Source organism: Amblyraja radiata, chromosome 3, assembly GCF_010909765.2.
Source record: "Amblyraja radiata isolate CabotCenter1 chromosome 3, sAmbRad1.1.pri, whole genome shotgun sequence".
Taxonomy (NCBI): Eukaryota; Metazoa; Chordata; class Chondrichthyes; order Rajiformes; family Rajidae; genus Amblyraja; species Amblyraja radiata.
Window position 1 is genome coordinate 52,279,011 of NC_045958.1, and position 17,945 is coordinate 52,296,955.

Below are 17,945 nucleotides of genomic sequence, written 5' to 3' on the forward strand. Positions count from 1 at the left end.
CCTTGAAGTTATGCCCAATAAAATCAGCAATCCTGAAACGGTATAGCTTGACATAGGACTCAATTTGATTAATTGTCTAGACCATGCACGTGTGTGAGTCTGGGGCTGCCGACAGCTGAAGCAGTGGCACCAAATGGAACCTAGTAAAAGATGGCATGGTTTGACCCATGTTTCTAAAGCATTATTGCTAGCCGGTGATCTGATGGCAAATGTGCTGCAAATACATAGTTCATTTTGTACTTATAGATTTTTTTTCCCTTTTTGTGCTCAGGTAAAAATTGGTGTGGCAAAAATAGGAATGGGGGCTGCGAATTCATGTGCCTGCCTTCCTCATTGTCTAACACAAAGTCGTTGAAATATACCTGTGTGTGTCCACTTGGAGAGGAGCTGGAGCCAAATGGGCAGCGGTGTGGAATGGGTATGAAATATATAGTTAATCTCTAAACTTTGCTTCATATTTATTTCTCTTGAAGCCTGTGGTCAATGCTCAAGTTCAAGATGTTGATATAAAATGGATCGGAAATCAGTGTCTGCCATTTATTAAATTGTCCTTTCAGTGAAATTACGCTAGGAAAATTTTACTGATTAGATTCAATGAAGCAAGTGAAGTAAAATTGAAGTTATGTGCAATTAGAACATGTGAAGGGAGAAATTCAATAGAAAAAGTTTAAATCAGCAAAAATCCAATTGAAAGTTTGTATTTGTCCAATAACTTTGGCAAAATTAAGATGCAGTTGGAGGGCCTAAGGTCGTGTTTCCGAGCTGTGGTTCTAAACTAAACTAAAACAATAGACAATAGGTGCAGGGGTAGGCCATTCGGCCTTTCGAGCAGCACTGCCATTTAATGTGATCATGGCTGATCATCCCCAATCAGTATCTGTTCCTGCCTTCTCCCCATATCCCCTGACTCCGCTATCTTTAAGAGCCCTATCTAGCTCTCTCTTGAAAGTATCCAGAGAACCGGCCTCCACTGCCATCTGAGGCAGAGAATTCCACAAACTCGCAACTCTCTGTGCGAAAAAAAAGTGTTTCCTCGTCACTGTTCTAAATGGCTTACCACTTATGCTTAAACTGAGGCACCTAGTTCTGGACTCCCCCAACATCGGGAACATGTTTCCTGCCTCTAGCGTGTCCAAACACTTAATAATCTTATATGTTTCAATAAGATTCCCTGTCATCCTTCTAAACTCCAGAGTGTACAAGCCCAGCCGCTCCATTCTCTCAGCACATGACAGTCCCGCCATCCCGGATATCAACCTTGTAAACCTACGCTGCACCCCCTCAATAGCAAGAATGTCCTTCCTCAAATTAGGGGACCAAAACTGTACACACTACTCCAGGTGTGGTCTCACTAGGGCCCTATACAATGGCAGAAGGACCTCTTTGCTCCTATACTCGTCCTCATGCTATGAAGGCCAACATGCCATTCGCTTTCTTCACTGCCTGCTGTACCTGCATGCTTACTTTCATTGACTGATGAACAAGGACCCCCAGATCCCGTTATAGTTCCCCTTTTCCCAACTTGACACCATTTAGATAATCTGCCTTCCTGTTTTTGTTACCAAAGTGGATAACCTCACATTTCTTCACATTAAACTGCATCTGCCATGCATCTGCCCACTCAGGAAGCCTGGATCGCCTCAGCGCAGAGGGAGAACAAGGAGGGAAGAGACAGAGACTTTAAGACTTTTGCCTTCCATCACAGTGAGGATGTGCCTGGTGAACTCACTGTGGTGGATGTTAAATTTGTGTTTATTGTGTGTTTTTGTTATTTTATTTTATCATATGTATGACTGCAAGGCACGAAATTTCGTTCAGACCTTTGTTACCAATTTCCACCCTTTCACTTCCACCTCATCCACTGACTCCCCTTCAAACGAAGGAGATGCAACGCCTGCTCTAGCTCTTCCCTTTCCATTTTGGAAAGAGACCAGAGTCCACAACAAGCAGGATCTCACAACTATGACCACCTGGTTTTACTAGAATCTCATTTATTTCCTAGTTTCTGTATCTTCTGAAGGCAGCTTCTGCACCATGCTTCTGACAAGTCTCTTTTTACTAGAATCTCATTTATCACGAGCCATACATGCATCAGTTTCTCAGTCTCTCCTATCAAAGACGTTCTCTGTCCTCCTCCTCTCACCCGTGCCTTAATTTGCTTATTTCCAACTTTTCCATCATCTTAAAGCCCCTGCCCCACTTTCACGACCTAATTGGCGACCTCTGCCGAGTTTCCCCTGGACTCATACTTGCAGTACGGTCACCACGAGGTCGTAGGAGGTCTTCGTAACTCTTCCTCATGCTCGTGAGTGGTCTCCGCGTACTCGTGGCCTCAAGTAGGTCACAACGTTTTTTCCAGCCTGATAAAAAAAAATGTCCACGTGTTTTTTAAAAAAAAGGTCGGCATAGAAAAAATGTATAATTTTTACTCGTAGGTAGATCGTAGTAGCTCGTAGGTAGGTCGTAGGTCGGTAACTGGCCCGAGGAAAAAAATGCGAACACGACATGCGATCATGTGATCATTTTCCGCTCGTAGCTAGTTGTAGTTGGTCTTAGGTGTGGAAGACTGAGGTCCAGGGGGGTCGTAGGAGGTTGTAGACGTAGGAGGTCGTAGACATAGTCGTAGGAGGTCTTTTACTTTGGCGAGTCAACACAACATTTTTTTCAACTTGTCTAGGGTCTTCTAAACTCGTGGATTAGGTCGTCCAAGTGGGACAGGCCCTTAAGTCATTGATGGAATGAATTTACTTGGCCTGCGCAGGTGCTGTCTAGCTGCCTGAATATTTTCTACAGTCGATTTTTTCAACCATGTGTGCCTTTAACTTAAATGTCATGCCTAGTGATGGCTTTGTGTACTAATGGATTTGGATGACGTTTGAATATTGATTTATTTACAGCAAAGCAATATAAAAGTGTTGCAGAAACAACAATCTTGGTGTCTACCTTAACCTCTACTTCTAAACAACTGCCTTCTAACTTTCATACAACAATTACATTAACTGAAGGTAATGAAAATGAACCTGTTTTTAATTGAATTTGCACTGGGAAGCCATGATCAGGGCCTTTGCTACATTGTTTAAAGTTTTTGCTGTATGTTACTCCAGTTTTAGCAGAATAATTGTGTTATTCAGATATTTCATTCTAGCTGATGCTATTATGTTTAAGTTTAAGTTTAGTTTTAGTTTTAGTTTAAGTTAAGTTTTGGTTAAGTTAAGTTTTACGTTTAATGAGTTATCAAACTTACAATCTGTTCATAACAGGTAAAAATTCAAGTGTTACCCTTGATGAAGACCACAAACCCATGAATGGCTCTAAAATTGGTTGGATTGCACTTGCTATTAGTAAGTATTTCAAAATGGGGAATACAATTCCCTTTAACACTTGATTTTGACCACTGTGGGGTTTATCCACATTACAACAGAAGTGCTGTGCATCTAAAAACGAGAAGATGGGTAAACCTTGAGGGCCTGATTGGGTATATCTGAGAACGCTGGGAAACTAGAGAAATTGCAAGAACCCTGGCTGAGATGTGTGCATCATTATTGGCCACAAGTGAGGCGCTGGCAGAATGGAGGGTGGCTATGTGCCTTTAAGGGCTGCAAATAAAACCCTAGGAACTGTAGACCAGTAAGCATGTCATCTGTGGGAGATAGTTACTGAAAGGAATTCGGAGGAGTAAGATATATCTGTATTTGGAAAGAGGGTAGATTGGGATGGTCATCATGGCTTTGTGCCTGGGAGATCATGTCTCAAATATATTTTAAAAGTCACCATGAATATATATTGAGCAAGGCCTTTAAGATACTGCATGGTCGGCTGATCTCGAAGGCTAGATTATATGGGATCTAGGGAGTGCTCGCTAATTGGCCACAATTTACTTGATGGTAAGAAGAAGAGGGTGATGCTGGAAGGTTGTTATTCAAATGGGGGGCCCATGATTAGTGGTGTGCTTTGGGTTAGTGCTGGGCCTGTTTGTTATCTATCAATGATTTGGATGAGAATGTACAAGACCTGGCTAATAAGCTTTCAGATGACACTATAATAGGTGGAAGCATAGACTGAAGTAAATAAAGAATTACAATGGGATTTTGATCAGCAGGGTAAGTGGGCTAAGGCATGACACATGGAGTTTAATGCAGATAAGTGCTAGATGTTGTATTTTGGGAAGTCAACCCAGGGCAGGGCCTTCAGTAAACAATGGGGCCCTGGTGAATGTTGTAGAACAGAAGGACCTAGGGGTACAAATACACAGGTCGCTGAAAGTTCCATCATGGGTAGAAAGGGTGGTGAAAGAAGGCTTTTGGCATGTTGGCCTACAGCAGTAAAGACAGTACAGACATTAGGATGTTATGTTACAATTGTTGTAGATGGTGGTGTGGCCCCATTTGGAGTAGTGTTCAGTTTTGGCCACCCGCTGCTACAGGAGAGATGGCATGAAGCTAGAAAGTGCAGAAAAGATTTGAGGATCTCAAAGAACTGTGTTATAGAGATGTTGAAGGCTAGAATTATATTCTTTGGATCATGGAAGACTGGGGGTGATCTTGCAGATGTATATAAAATCACGAGGGCCATAGATAAGGTGAATGTGTTGTATTTTACCCAGGATAGGGGAACTGGGCACTAGAGGGCATGAGTTTGAGTAAGGGGAAAGATTTAAAAGGAACCGGAGGGGTAATTTTTTTGTATATGGAACAAGCTGCCAGTGAGGCAGGTACAGTATATTTGAAAGATTACTGGACAGGTGAATGAATTGGAAAGGTTTAGAGGGATATGGGTCAAACATGGACAAATGGGATTGGCATTTTGGTTGGCATAGATGAGTTGGGTTTAAGGGCCTTTTTCCATGTATGGCTAACTCTAAAATTGCACTATTTTGCCAACTTCCTACATTTGTTAATTGGAAGAGGAAGACTACATCCTAAAAAGTTCAAATCCACCCATAATTCTCGAGCTATACGTTTAACAATCTCGGTCTATGAAGCTATTCTTTCACTAATACTGCCTCTTTATTTTTCAGTGCTTGTGACTATGTTTGTTGCAGCTGGCTACATTAAATGGCAGGAGTGGCAAAGGAAGACTCAGCAAAGCATTAATTTTGAGAATCCAGCCTTTCAACGTGATTGATTGCACAAGGCAAATAAAAACAATTTTTTTACATGTTTTGTCGGTGTTTACTTGCTGAACGGTTGGTGAAACATAGTATGGATTTAGTGCAAACTTGGGTTCTTATTCCACTGGGTTGAATCTTCAAAACTGATTTTGAAAGCAGTAGGTAATTTTGAAGGGCTCTGAGGCCATCGTGGTGGGGGATGGAGGTGTAGAGTGACCGGACATCCATGGTGAAGATGAGGGGGTGAGGGCCCAGAGAGTGGAATGCGTGGAGGCGGCGGAGAGTGTCTGAGGTGTCTAGAACATAGGTGGGGAGGGATTTGACCAAGGGGGATAGTATGGAGTCAAGGTATGTGGAGATGAGTTCGGTGGGGCACGAACACGCAGAGACAATGGGTCTGCCGGAAGAGCCGGGTTTGGAGTATTTTTGGAGTATGCTTTACTTTGTATGGCACTCTTATGGTCACAATTGGAGATTGCATTGTTGGAGGCAAAGTAAGTTTAAGTTGGCAAGTTTCCTTGGTCTTTTAATGAGGAAGGCATTACTTCCTTGGCCACAGCATCAATGACTTTGGACCAGATCAAATTGATATCCGACTTGGGCTGTTTAACTTTAACCATATTTCTGGGGCTCTCTGAGCTGCAGTATTGAAATGTAGTTTATTTGCCTTGAAGATTCAATTTCATTGTCACATGTATCAATTAAGGTGCAGTTAAAGGGCAGGGGGGAAATAAAACACACAATTGCTAGGGAAATTTTTTTTTCCCCCTCTGAACCCACTGCCATCGAATCACTCCGCAAAAACCCAGACTGGGTCATCAAACCAGCCGACAAGGGAGGTGCCGTGGTAGTCTGGCGCGCCGACCTCTACAAAGCTGAGGCCACGCGCCAACTCTCGGACACCTCCTCCTACTTACCCTTGGACCATGACCCCACTGACGAGCACCAGGCCACCATTTCTAGCACCATCACCGACTTCATCAATTCCCACGCCCTACCTGACCAAGCCTCCAAACTCATCGTTCCCCAGCCCTGCACGGCCCGTTTTTACCTTCTCCCAAAAATCCACAAACCCGGCTCTCCCGGCAGACCCATTGTCTCTGCGTGTTCGTGCCCCACCGAACTCATCTCCACATACCTTGACTCCATCCTATCCCCCTTGGTCAAATCCCTCCCCACCTATGTTCTAGACACCTCAGACACTCTCCGCCGCCTCCACGCATTCCACTCTCTGGGCCCTCACCCCCTCATCTTCACCATGGATGTCCGGTCACTCTACACCTCCATCCCCCACCAGGATGGCCTCGGAGCCCTCCGGTTCTTCCTCGACCAGAGGAGCAACCTATACCCAGCCACTGACACTCTCCTCCGCTTAGCGGAGTTGGTCCTCACCCTCAATAACTTTACATTTGACTCCTCCCATTTCCTCCAAACACAAGGCGTAGCTATGGGCACACGCATGGGCCCCAGCTACGCCTGCCTCTTTGTCGGGTACGTTGAACAATCCTTGTTCGAGGCGTACCAGGGCCCCATCCCCGACCTCTACCTCCGCTACATTGACGACTGCTTTGGTGCCACCTCCTGCACCCACACACAACTGACTGACTTCATCCACTTCACCACCAACTTCCATCCGGCACTCCAATACACCTGGACGATTTCCGACACTTCCCTACCATTCCTTGACCTCACCATCTCCATCGCAGGGGACAGACTCCTGACGGACATACATTACAAACCCACTGACTCACATGGCTATCTGGACTACACGTCTTCCCACCCTGCCCCCTGTAAAGACTCCATCCCCTACTCCCAATTCCTCCGCCTACGCCGCATCTGTTCCCAGGACGAGACATTTCATACCAGGGCATCGGAAATGTCCTCGTTCTTCAGGGAACGGGGATTCCCCTCCGCCACCATAGACGAGGCTCACACCAGGGTCTCATCCATACCCCGTAACACTGCTCTCTCTCCCCATCCCCGCACACGCAACAAGGGCAGAGTCCCTCTGGTCCTCACCTTTCACCCCACCAGCCGGCAAATACAACACATAATCCTCCGCCATTTCCGCCACCTCCAACGTGACCCCACCACTCGCCACATCTTCCCATCTCCCCCAATGTCTGCCTTCCGCAAAGACCGCTCCCTCCGCAACTCCCTCGTCAATTCTTCCCTTCCCTCCCGCACCACCCCCTCCCCGGGCACTTTCCGTTGCAACCGCAAGAAATGCAACACCTGTCCCTTCACCTCCCCCGACTCCATTCAAGGTCCCAAGCAGTCGTTCCAGGTGCGACAAAGGTTCACCTGTATCTCCTCCAACCTCATCTACTGCATCCGCTGCTCTAGATGTCAGCTCATTTACATCGGTGAGACCAAGCGTAGGTTGGGCGATCGTTTCGCCGAACACCTCCGCTCAGTCCGCAATAACCTACCTGAACTCCCGGTGGCTCAGCACTTCAACTCCCCCTCCCATTCCCAATCCGACCTCTCTGTCCTGGGTCTCCTCCATTGCCAGAGTGAGCCACAGCGGAAATTGGAGGAACAGCACCTCATATTCCGTCTGGGGTCCTTGCGTCCTTATGGCATTAACATTGAATTTTCCCAATTTGGCTAGCCCGTGCTGTCTCCTCCCCTTCCTTAACCCTCTAGCTGTCTCCTCCCACCCTCCCATCCGCCCGCCCTCGGGCTCCTCCTCCTCCTCCCCTTTTCCTTCTTTCTTTCCCCACCCTCCATCAGTCTGAAGAAGGGTTTCGGCCCGAAACGTCGCCTATTTCCTTCGCTCCATAGATGCTGCTGCACCCGCTGAGTTTCCCCAGCAATTGTGTGTACCTAAGGTGCAGTTAAATTTGAGTTGCCATACAGCCATACTAAGTAAAAAGCAAAAATACACACAGCACATAAAATAAAGTTTAACATAAACATCCAACACAGTGGAATCAACATTCCTCACTGTGATGGAAGGCAATAAAGTTCAGTTATCTTCCTCCTTGGTTCACCTGTGATCGGGGCCATTACCGACAGTCTGCTGTTCAAGCCCTCTCGTCCGGATGATCGAAACTCCGGTGTCGGGACGGGTCAGAACACTGCGGCATGGAGCTCCCAAGTCGGCTGCTTCATACCGAAGACCGCTGCTTCATGATGTTAAAGTCCACAGGCCCCACGATCGGGGCTTCAACACTGGCGATCCTCGGCAAAAGACCCTAGGCTCCGCAAATGTAAGTCCGCACCGCTTGCGCGGCTTGAAGCACTGGGCTGGCCTCTAGGAAAGGCCGCACCACTCCACGTTGTAGACCACGGGGGGGGGGGGGGGGGGGGGGGGGGGGGCGGAGATGAATCTTCGTCAAGGAAAGTGACTGAAAAGGGTTTCCCCGATTTTCTCTCTCTCTCTCCCCCCGCACCCCCCACATAAAACATACCAAGAGACATTAAAACAAACAAGCAAGACATACTTAAAATAATAAAAACAGCGAAGGGGCAAGACAGACTGCTGGCGAGGCAGCCATTATGGGATGGGTATTCCTGCAATTAACATTGCAATAAAGGAAGGGGTTGCATAGCCAGATGACATTCACCATACCAATAGACAGCAGCAGTCTTTAATTCCTGTAACTGAATTTTGATGGCAGCCGTGGATGTGTTAAGAGAAGTTGGAGGACAACAAGAAATTGACCACAGATAATAGACCACGGATAATTGAGAGTGAGGTGCCACCACTGTCTTCACACTACAAAATCTACCTCATTCTCAGCTGTATCCTTCTGAGAGAACTTTGCCACCAGACATAGACACAAAAAGCTGGAGTAACTCAGTGGGACAGGCAGCATGTCTGGAGAGAAGGAATGGATGACGTTCAGTCTGAAGAAGGGTCTCAACCCGAAACATCACCCATTCCTTCTCTCCAGAGATGCTACCTGTCCCGCTGAGTTACTCCAACTTTTTGTGTCATCTTTGGTTTAAACCAGCATCTGCCGTTTCTTCCGACACATTTTGTTCGCTGCCAGACTGGCAGACAAGCCATGAAATCAAATTGTTCTAAATTTCAAGTGTGCCAGCTGTCAGGAATAAAAACAATCCAGAAACATCTTGCCCACCAGGTTTCCAGATCAGCATTGCTCTTCCTGCTTCAAATCCCCATCTCTGTGAATATCTTAACCCTAAGATGAGTGACTGGAGGCCAGAAGGAATAGTGTATTGCCTCTTCAGATTTGTGTAGAATAGTTTCAATGGTCAATGCAATGATCCACACAATTACCAAAAGGCCAAGTCTGCATGCTGTAGTCCACACAATGTACACAGACACAACCTCACTAGTGGCAGAAAAACATAACATTTCAAAATATGAAATGGCATTTTTATTGCTAGAGGTGATAAATATCTAGATTATGAAGCCAATTTAACTGTCTGGCCATAAAATGAAAGGAATGTTTTTATAACACCCTTGGCTCACAATGTGTGGATGTTCCTGATAATCTGCTGTTATGTAAATATGTAGGTAGGTATGAAAGCATTTGGTTATCTTTAGGAGAATCCTACAAAGAGTACCAATTACCAGAATATAATTTGTAAACTATTTTGCACAAGAGAATCTTCAATTTAAATAATTAAATAGGTTCAAGGTTACAGCTACATTTTCAAAAGAGGCAAGATGAAGGAAGTTCAATTCAGAGGAGGAAGATGACCAAATTTGTGTAATGTATAAATGTCAACTATTGAGGAAAGAAAAGGTTTCCAAAGATGAACAACCCGACTCATTTATGTTAATATATCTAATTCCATAGACAATGTTAAGAGAGAAGTGCTGTGAACAATTGATGGTAAAATAAGTCTTCTTGCGTATTGCGTGCACAGCCTAAAGTTGTAGGTCAACTTGTTCTATTTGATCAATTTGTTTGTGCAAGTCGAGTTGATTGCATTAGTCGAAACAGAGTGGACCACGCGAAGGTTGCAATCTCCCACCCCGGTAAAGTAAGTGAATTTGCAGCACTGAGAAAAATAAAATGAACTGGAGGTGGTGATGAGATTGAGCATGTTTCCTTTTTACAGTTAGCAAATAAAATGAACACATCCGTCTCATCAGCAGGTGGACTGTAGCAAATGTACTTGTTCTCTGAAGCAGTTCTCAACCCATGTGTAAGATATAGTGCAGAATACATAATCATTCATGTAATTAGCTTATTAGTAGTCACACTACCTGCAATCGATTCATTTTAAGACAGGAAGAGATAATGGCCTGGCTTTATCTACATTTAAAAAAATGTTTTAAGAGTATGTTTTCTCCATTTCTGGTATGATTTTGAATTGGGCACCATGTGACATCAACTCATAATCTTTATATTCAAACCTCAGTAAGACTAGATCCTACCCAGTCATATATACACAAGAATACAAATAGTATTTTTTTTCGTGCTACAACTGTTAAAACATTCGTACAGATGTTGTTATATTCTAATCTAATTTTAAAAATTCAGCTGTCACTCTCTAGTATGTTATTCAAGCACAATGTTTTCAAGAGAGAGTTAGATTTTTTAGCTCTTAGGGCTAAGGGAATCAAGGAATATGGGGAAAAAGCCAGAATGGGGTACTGATTTTGGATGATCAGCCATGATCATATTGAATGGTGGTGCTGGCTCGAAGGGCCGAATGGTCTACTCCTGCACCTATTCTCTATGTTTCTGATATTTTTAGGTTTTTAATAGGTTCATTACTAATTTACTCTGCTCATCGTGCCTTTATCAATTACATTCTTATCTCCCATCCATAGGCCAAACACAGACAGGTGGGACTAAGGTAGATGGGGCATGCTTTTCAAAATATTTTCATAGTCACGAACATGACCTTAAACATTCAGTGAGGTTAGTTAGTTTTGTTAAAATAAAAACTAGACATTTCAACGCAACTTCAATATCACATTAAAACGAAGCGCAACACAAAGTACTGGAGAAACTCAGCGGGTCAGGCAGCATCTGGGAAGGAATGTACAGGTGATGTTTCGGGTCCGGGATCGACCATTGCCAGATGCTCGGGATCTGTCGAGTTCCTCAAATACTTTTAGTTTTGATCAAGATTCAGATCAAACATCTGCAGTTTCTTGTGTCTCCATTAAAATAAAACACATCTTCATGACTAGGAGACAAAGTGCTGTCAACTGAGACTGAGTTGGCTATAGAGGTGGCTATAACCACGCCCTCATTTCCAAATGAATAATCCAAATGAGAGTTTTCCTCCAATCCTGTTAGATTAGGAATAGTGGGGAGAATGGGTCTGATGTTTCCAGAGTTGAACCACGCTTGTGAGAACGCCTGTACCGTGCACTGGTAGGTAATCAGCAAGATTGCTTTGCCCACGAGAAAGAAATAACAATATTCAGGTTCACAGTCATCATTAATTCACTTTCAAGTCGCCATACGAAGGCAGCGGAAGGTCGGGATTTGTTTACCTAAGATTATTAGGTCGGAATCAATCAGCCAATCGGTTGCTCGGAGTAATAAAGGAAACAGGGATAAGAGTAAATCGCTGCAGCAGTTGTCCACGTTTGTCTATTCACTTTCTTCAGTACAGTTAGGCCGGGAAGGGGGGGAAAAAACAACTATTTTGAGCGGACTTTGGGTTCCTGCTTTTAACCTAAGCAGTGATGATTCCATTTCGTTTAATTTTGTTGCTGCATCTCCTAGCAAATTTAAATACAGCCAGATTTATGAATGGTGAGTAAGCTATTTTTAGTTTGTGAGTATTAATTTGTGGGAGACCTGCTTCAAGGAGTATGCGGTTTATGTAATGTTCAATTTAGTGGAGGCGAAGGAAACATCAGTACCGTGTTGGTGTTCTAGTACCCAAGAGAGGAGAACAAACGCTTTAAATGTTTCATTTAATTTTTAAATGCCGGATTAAAGCACTTGTTATTGCAAGCGCGTTTCTAGGATCCCACCTTCCCAGATCCAAAATCTTTTCCTCTGCTCCGTGGTACATTCAACAGCCGCATGAAGCAGCTGCATTTAGGCAGTCGTTATAAACTCCGCTATTTTTTTTTGTTTTTGAAAACCTAGATGCAGCTTCACCCGTTGAGTTTCTCCAGCGTTTTTGTCTACCTTCGATTTTTCCAGCATCTGCAGTTCTTTCTTAAACAAAAGACATCCGAGAAATCCGTTTACCACAAGAACATTTCCTTTTCCTGTTTCCATCTGTCAAAGTTTTTCAATAACCAAGGCTTCGATTACTTTTTTACGTGGGCCATATACTCAATGCATGTATACTGTTTTCCTTTCTGTACAAGTTGAATGTTTTAGCTTGCGGACAGTCTTTGTTGCACTTCCGTTGTACACATTTTCTAGAACGGCTTTAATCTGGAATTGTGAGTTGTTTAAGATTTCCATAATCTTCAACTCATAATAACAGGTGCGATCCATGATTCGTGGACGGGAGAATATATTTTTTGAATGTGCTATCCAATGATTAGGTGAAATTAAGTTCTATTTTCTCTATGCTTGACCTGATGCATCACTGGTTTAGCTCTCCCTGGATCCGTAGTAACTTGAGCAATTCTGATTCATTTGGTTCAATTGCCATGAACAAGAGGATTTGTTTGACGTTTTTCTATGACTATGTAAACAAGCCCGATACTACCAAGGGAATGCTTTACTATCTTCCTGAGATGTTTAACCCAATTTGAAGGTTGCAACGCTGTTTATATACGTCAAAATCCAACTTGGAATTTTCCTCAAATGTTAATAACTTCCCTTCAACTTTACGAAGCAGCCTAGTGGGTCGGCTCAAACACTGCCTTGGTGTAATGGGCTTTCTTACTTCTGAAGGAATTCGAAGTAACATTAGCAAATTTGCGGATGACACAAAGCTGGGTGGCAGTGTGAACTGTGTGGAGGATGCTATGAGAATGCAGGGTGACTTGGACAGGTTGGATGAGTAGGCAGATGCAGTTTAATGTGGATAAATGTGAGGTTATCCACTTTGGTAGCAAAAACAAGAAGGCAGATTATTATCTAAATAGTGTCAAGTTGGGTAAAGGCAAAGTACAACGGGATCTGGGGGTCCTTGTCATTAGTCAATGAAAGTAAGCGTGCAGGCAGTGAAGAAAGCGAGTGACATGTTGACCTACATAACACAAGGAGTTGAGTATAGGAGCAAAGAGGTCTTTCTGCAGTTGTGTAGGGCCTTAGTGAGACCACACCTGGAGTATTGTGTGCAGTTTTGATCCCCTAATTTGAGGAAGGACATTCTTGCTATTGAGGGAGTGCAGCGTAGATTCACAAGGATAATTCTCGGGATGGAGGGACTGTCATATGCTAGGCGAATGGAGCGGCTGGGCTTGTACACTCTGGAGTTTAGGATGAGAGGGGGTCTTATTGAAACATATAAGATTATTAAGGGTTTGGACATGCTAGAGGCAGGAAACATGTTCCAGATGTTGGGGGAGTCCAGAACCAGGGGCCACCGTTTAAGAATAAGGCGTAAGCCATTTAGAACGGAGATGAGGAAACACTTTTTTACACAGTTGTGCGTCTGTGGAATTCTCTGCCTCAGAGGGCGGGGGAGGCCGGTTCTCTGGATACTTTCAAGAGAGAGTTAGATAGGACTCTTAAAGATAGCGGTGTCAGGGGAAATGGGGGGGAAGGCAGGAACGGGGTACTGATTGGGGATGATCAGTGGCGGTGCTGGCTCAAAGGGCCGAATGGCCTACTCCTGCACCTATTGTCTATTAATCCCTCTGAAGTATTTTGTCTTAACTCTGAGTTAAAGTCATTGGTTGCTATCCATTACTAAGTATGCTTTTGTGTAATGAATCCTAAATCAGCATGCATAACTCATTTTCTTGCCTTTGCTTAAGGTTCAATTGCTTCCTGCAATGCATCACAGTTTCAATGCGGAAATGGGCGCTGTATACCATTACTGTGGAAATGTGATGGTGATGATGACTGTACTGATGGAAGTGATGAAATGGGTTGTTGTAAGTAATTGGCAGCTGGATCATCTGTGAATTAATGTACCCAAGGTTGAACATAATTGGGGGAGGTGAAAGAGAGCATGTGTTGAGCGGAAATGAAAGTTCATAAGTTCTAGGAGCAGAATTAGGCCACTCAGCCCATGAAGTCTACCCTGCCATTCAATCATGGCTGATCTATTATTCTCTCTCAACCCCATTCTCCTGCCTTCGCCCCTTAACCCCTGGCACCCGTACTTATCAAGAATCTGTCAATCTCTGCCTTTAAAGTTGCCTTGTGCTCCAAAGCTGTAATTGGCAGCCTCTTTTTAACATTGATCTTTACAATTCAATGACCTTGTTTAATGGGCAAGGAAATGTAATAGAAAGCAAATGTAGAACCTTAGTAACCCTGGGCATGTAACACGTGTAGAGGCTGCTCAGAAGCGCAGCAGATGAGAGGTCATTTGAAAAAATAGCAAACTCTTAGCAGGTAACTTAAAGCAACATCTAATTGGGAGTGAGCTATTTAAGATTTAAACTTGCATTTGTGGGACAGCTGATCTAGATGCTAAATGTATTCTAGACTGATGATCTGATATTTTAGTTTGAGCAAACCATCAGTTTGAAAAGCACTTGTAGTGTTGTGTGTAGCATTATGGAGTGTAAAAGAAGCGACTGAAGTTTGATTTATTGCATGTATAATAGATGTGGGCTGAAAGGCCTGTTCATGTGCTGTACTGTTCTATGTCTTTTTTAGAGTCGTACAGCATAGAAGTAGGTCCTAACTTGCCCATGCCGACCATGATGCCCCATCTACACTAGTCCCACCTGCCCTTTGTCCCTCTAAACATTTCCTCTCCATGTACCTGTCCAAATGTCTATTGGGTCCTTTGTTCTACTTCAGTATGACATTTTGAAGTAATGAAACACCCAATATTTAAAACTTGAAGCTGACGTCTTCACATAATTGAAACTGTAAGGTGAAATTTTGTAAATTTAGATCAAACAGTATTATTGGGAGTTCTCACTTTTTAATAAGCGAATGCAACTAAAATGTTGATTTGGGTGGTTGTGTGGAGAAATGATTGGTGTATTAGAATGGTTAACTTGCTATTTCAACTATTTCAATGATACACAATATTCTTTCACAGCTCAGGCCACTTGTGGAACTTCTGATTTTGTATGCCGCAGTGGCCATTGTCTGCCAAGCAAATGGCAATGTGATGGTGCACTTGATTGTGAAGATGGGTCGGACGAAAGTCCAGATATCTGCCGTGAGTATAATACTTGGCCGAAATGAAGCTTTCTTGCTCTTGTTGAACACAATCTGAAAATGGAAGTGGGGATAGCCCTGGCCCCTCGAGCATGACCCACTATTCAATTGTCTCAGCTGATCTATCCCAGGCCTTAGCTCCACCTATACCCCTCAATCCCCTGATCTTTCAAATGATCCACTTCCACGATGCTTTGAATGACCTAGACTCATGCTCTCTGGGGTAGATAATTCAAAGGTCTCGACCCGAAACGTCACCCATTCCTTCTCTCCAGAGACGCTGCCTGTCCTGCTGAGTTACTCCAGCATTTTGTGTCTACCTTCAATTTGAAGTTGCGTTGATCTGCAGTTTTTTCCCACACATAATTCAAGGGATTTATGCCCTTTACAAGAAATTTATTTGAGAGTCTGGGTTCCTTATCTTGTCTTAACAACCCCCTATTTAAGACACGCCAATTTCAGATGTTTTTGTGTCTCCCCTGTCGCTTCCCCTCGGGGTTCTGAATGTTTCAAAATCTTCCTTCACTTGTCTGAAAGTCAAAACATTCCAACATTCACTACCAGCTGTAGAAGATTTCTCATCTATCTTAAATGAGTGGCTCTTTATTCTGAAGTGTTGAACCTGGTTCTAGATATCCCACCCAGGGGAAAATCATCCCACCTACTATCAAACTCCATTACAGGTCACTTCCTTACATGACTAATCCACCATCCATAAATCAATCTGCAGCTTTCCCCCACATTTGCAAGATTATCCTGAATGGAATGGAATACTTTATTGTCACATGTGACAAGGCACAGTGAAATTCTTTACAAATAGTCGCTATATCCGGCGCTGACAAAGATACAAAGTACCACGCCGGCTCCTCCTTTGTTCTCCCCCCCCCCCTCACTCCGGGTCCTCCTTTGTTCTCCCGCCCCCCTCACTCCGGGTCCTCCTTTGTTCTCCATGCGCCCCCTCCCCCCACCCCTGAATATTTTGTAGATATAGTCTCATCAGAGTCATATAGAGCAACACATCATCACTCTTCTCGATATCCTCTTGCAATTAAGATAATTTTGTGCTTTGATTTTTCCAATTGCTAGCTGTACTTGCATGTACAGCGATTGTGTACACTGTTCCGGATACCCAAATCCGTAAAACAAAGTCTAAGATTTGATTAAGCCATTCCTTGCCTATATTGTATTGTTATCATTTTATGACACTACAAAATTGTGCAGATTCTGGTCAAGAATTGGAATATTGTGCATCTACAATTATTGTTTGTCCTTATTACTTGCACCAATCTAAAGTTTTGTCTCGAGTATGTGAGGGATCTATGATCTGCTGCAGATGGTCTGATTAACCACAAAGCTGTTTTCCAGACAAGAGAAGATGTCACCTGAATGAAATCAGCTGTGGCCCTGGCACTACTCGGTGTATTCCTGCTTCCTGGAAATGTGATGGTGGAAGGGACTGTGAGAATGGCAGTGATGAAGAGAACTGTGGTACGTCATAGCTTCTGTTTTTAACAGACCGATGAGATCTATTTATACTGCTTCCCATGCTGAATATGTAACACTAGATTCGAGTGGCTCACGGCAGACTGGACTATTGCAAAACAAGGAATATCGGCATATTCTTGCTCACTTGAAGACTAGCTTGCAAATTAAATCCATTTAACACTCTTTTAGTTGTGCAAATTTACCAGTATCCTTTTAGCACAAGTTTGACTTGAAATGAAGGAGTGTGACAATGAATGCAAAACAAGCACTTTAATTATATGCCAAAGAGGTGTAATAGGCCTAAATTTCTGCACTGTAAGATCCTATCCAGTAGAAATTCCACATAGAGCAATTGCAGTTGAATGCAAATTTTACAAGTTGTTTGTATATTTGGGTAACATGAATCACTATGGCTAAGGATTCACTGTATTCCCATAATGATTATGACTAGTAAAGCCAATTCTAATGTCTTTTCAGGCTCTTTTAATTGCAGTATTTTTGAGTTTACTTGTTCCAGTGGCAGATGCATTTCCAAGATATTTATCTGCAATGGTGAAGATGACTGTGGTGATGGAAGTGATGAAAAAGGCTGTGTTCCCCAATCCTGTGGCCGTCACGAGTTTCAGTGCAATAATTCTGAATGCATCTCCCTGAGTTGGGTCTGTGACAACAATGTCGATTGTGCTGACCAATCTGACGAATCTCCTGAACGTTGTGGGAATACTGTTCTTCATACAACCTGCTCTCACGGTGACTTTGTATGTACTTCTGGTGAATGCATCAATCAACATTTTCACTGTGATGGCGATGGTGACTGTAAAGATGGAAGTGATGAAGTTAATTGCTGTAAGTAACTTGGAGACATTACGGCTGGATGTATAGTGAGGAACTGCAGAGGCTGGATTAAACCGAAGACAGACACAAAAAGCAGGAGTAGTTCAATGGTGAAAATGAATAGGTGACATTTTGGGCTGATACCCTACAGACTGAGAGTCAGGGAAAAAAAAGGGAGAGAGAGACACACACAGACACACGCACACACACACACACACACACACACACACACACACACACACACACACACACACACACAAATGTTGTCTAAACCTAAACATCCCATTTCAAATGACATGAATGTTGCA

At 43.6% G+C, this 17,945-nt stretch overlaps 2 protein-coding genes across 2 annotated transcripts in view; both read left to right on the forward strand.

Moving 5' to 3' along the window:
* The window catches only part of LOC116971554 (low-density lipoprotein receptor-related protein 2-like), a 52,920-nt gene extending 47,757 nt beyond the window's left edge, over positions 1-5,163 (forward strand). Inside the window, exons 39-42 of the mRNA XM_033018788.1 lie at positions 272-418; positions 2,898-3,005; positions 3,261-3,341; positions 5,018-5,163. Of these exons, the coding sequence (XP_032874679.1) occupies positions 272-418; positions 2,898-3,005; positions 3,261-3,341; positions 5,018-5,124 (443 nt within the window). The 3' untranslated portion in view covers positions 5,125-5,163. The remainder of the gene's footprint in view (positions 1-271; positions 419-2,897; positions 3,006-3,260; positions 3,342-5,017) is intronic.
* Positions 5,164-12,896: 7,733 nt separating this feature from the next.
* The window catches only part of LOC116971555 (prolow-density lipoprotein receptor-related protein 1-like), a 40,849-nt gene continuing 35,800 nt past the window's right edge, over positions 12,897-17,945 (forward strand). The window contains exons 1-5 of the mRNA XM_033018789.1: positions 12,897-12,927; positions 13,950-14,069; positions 15,197-15,319; positions 16,684-16,806; positions 17,281-17,649. Of these exons, the coding sequence (XP_032874680.1) occupies positions 12,897-12,927; positions 13,950-14,069; positions 15,197-15,319; positions 16,684-16,806; positions 17,281-17,649 (766 nt within the window). The remainder of the gene's footprint in view (positions 12,928-13,949; positions 14,070-15,196; positions 15,320-16,683; positions 16,807-17,280; positions 17,650-17,945) is intronic.